Source organism: Pseudomyrmex gracilis, unplaced genomic scaffold, assembly GCF_002006095.1.
Source record: "Pseudomyrmex gracilis isolate BER0280 unplaced genomic scaffold, ASM200609v1 scaffold_1343, whole genome shotgun sequence".
NCBI classification, from domain to species: domain Eukaryota; kingdom Metazoa; phylum Arthropoda; class Insecta; order Hymenoptera; family Formicidae; genus Pseudomyrmex; species Pseudomyrmex gracilis.
In genome coordinates, this window is record NW_018021927.1 from 4,992 (window position 1) to 7,272 (window position 2,281).

Sequence of the window (2,281 nt, forward strand, 5' to 3'; positions counted from 1 at the left end):
GTCAAGTACCTGGGTATACACCTCGATCCGAAGTGGCGCTTCGACGAGCACTTTGCTCGTCTGGCTCCTCGGGTTCGCAAAGTAGCCAATTCCTTGGCCCGACTACTCCCGAACCTTGGGGAACCGAAGCAGAAGGACCGTCGTCTCTATGTCAACGTGGTCCACGCGGTGGCCCTGTATGGGGCACCGCTCTGGGCGGGAGTCGCAGCAGGGGCAGGAGCGCGAAGCAAGTTTGCCCAGCTTCGCGCCGCGCAGAGGATGGTTGCTCTGCGCGTTATCTGCGGCTTCCGAGACGTGGCCACGGAGACGGCGGGTGTGCTGGCGGGGGTACCCCCTCTGGCCCTCCTGGCAAAAATGTACGCGACGAAGTACGCTCGTCGCGTCGAGCTGCTACAGAAGGGTCTTGTAGAGAACAACCTGCGGGAGGCCCTCGTCAACTCGGAGCGCCAGGCCCGACAACAGCTGCTCCTGGACTGGGAGCAGCATTTGGACGAGCCTCGGGCGGCAGTCCAAAAAGTTGTTGCGGTGATCCGACCCCACCTGCAGGTGTGGTTGCAGAACGGGGTCGGACACCTCACCTACAGGGTGACACAGGTGCTCACCGGGCATGGTTGCTTCGGTGAGTACCTGTGTCGCATAGGCAAAGAGCCAACGGCACATTGCCATGCGTGCGGGGCAGTCAGCGACTCGGCGGAGCACACCGTGGAGGAGTGTCTACGGTGGGCAGACGACCGCCGAGAGCTGGCTGCCAATATCGGAGTCGACCTCTCCCTGAATGGCCTTCTTAAGGCACTTGCTTCCGGGGCAGAGGAAAAGTGGAGAGCGGTAGTCTCCTTCTGTTCCACTGTGATGGAGCAGAAGGAGGCTGCCGAGAGGGAGCGGGAGCGTGCTCCCGTCCCCCGCTGGGGACCTCCGGGGCGTGTGCGAGCGGGTTGTCGGGCGGCACCCGTTTCCCGTGCCCGTCCCCGAGGGTCCAGGTCCCCCGCTGCCAAAGTAGCAGGAATCCCCTCTCCTCCCATGACGGGAGGAGAAGGGGATTGGGGCGGTGGGCGTTGACGGCTCCCGCCATTAACCCTCCGTCCCAGCGGGACATTTACGAGTGGGTTACGCGCGGTGACTAATTCCGGGGTGGTACCGTCCACCCCGAAGATTGGCTCTAACTACGTCACCGCGGGGACCGTGACAGGTCAGGATGGGGGTCCTGGCCTGTTTTGCACACGGTCCCGAAAGTGGTGACATCGTAGTGTGTGTCCTGCGGTGTCACCAAGAATTATGAGAATCAGATGGGGGAGGGAACTTCTTCCCTCCCTCCCTCGAGAAGTTTTACGCTCGAGGGAGAGACCTGCGCGTATCCTCTGACAGGAATTCCCGGGTTCCTCCCCGCCAAGAGCCAAGTGGTGACACGCCATGGTGGTTTTAGTGGGTATACCCCTTCTTCTTGCGGGAAGGGGGGGGAGTCCCACATAACCCTGGCTCTCTCCCCCGAGGACCAGAGTATTCGTAATGGATTTCCACCACGTAAAAAAAAAGAAGGTTAGGTTAGGCTAAACTTCATGCACAAAATTGATTTAAATACCGTAGTAAACATTTTTATCACCTTTTTTAATGACGATTTCTATTACTCTAATCAGCTATCAAACGTTTTGCTGCGTACAGATATTACTAATTTTTAAATGAATTATCTCAGCATTGATGAGCTATGAAATCTATTTATGCCAGAATCTTGTTATTTTAAACAAGTATTTTAAAATCGCGTACACGGGATTAGTGATATAATATAATTCATACGCTTGATAAATTAAATTAATAAACATATTTTAGTTAACAATTAAGATTCATTAGGCTCCTTGAAACTTCAACGAAAAATATATACGATTATAAGGCCCGGTTTCACAATTGACGGTTAACTCGAATTAACGGAAGCCCAACTTGCTGAACTCGGTGTAACGCATCTTTTCTTCCTAAACATGAACTGTGATTGGTTAGCACAGATTTGACAAAGAAGATTGAACGCGTTAAACCGAGCTCAGCAAGTCGAACTTCGGTTAATTCGAGTTAACCGCGAATTGTGAAACCGGGTCTCAGAGTCGATCGCAGGATATTTGTGCGGATATATGCATGTACAGTGCGGAGCACCATATCGTGCGCCGTGAGGGGAAGTAGTTCTCCTCCGGCCGCCTCCTACTATCACGCGCCAGCGACCCGAGATTTAATCCATATATCGGCACGGTTACCGATGATACATACCGACGCGGTTACCAATAATACCGACAGGCATATG

General features: G+C 54.0%; 1 protein-coding gene across 1 annotated transcript in view; it reads left to right on the plus strand.

The window, feature by feature from the left end:
* Positions 1 to 258: 258 nt before the first annotated feature.
* The window catches only part of LOC109862078, a 7,491-nt gene continuing 5,468 nt past the window's right edge, over positions 259 to 2,281 (plus strand). Inside the window, exon 1 of the mRNA XM_020441977.1 lies at positions 259 to 825. Coding sequence (XP_020297566.1) covers positions 259 to 825 — 567 coding nt within the window. The remainder of the gene's footprint in view (positions 826 to 2,281) is intronic.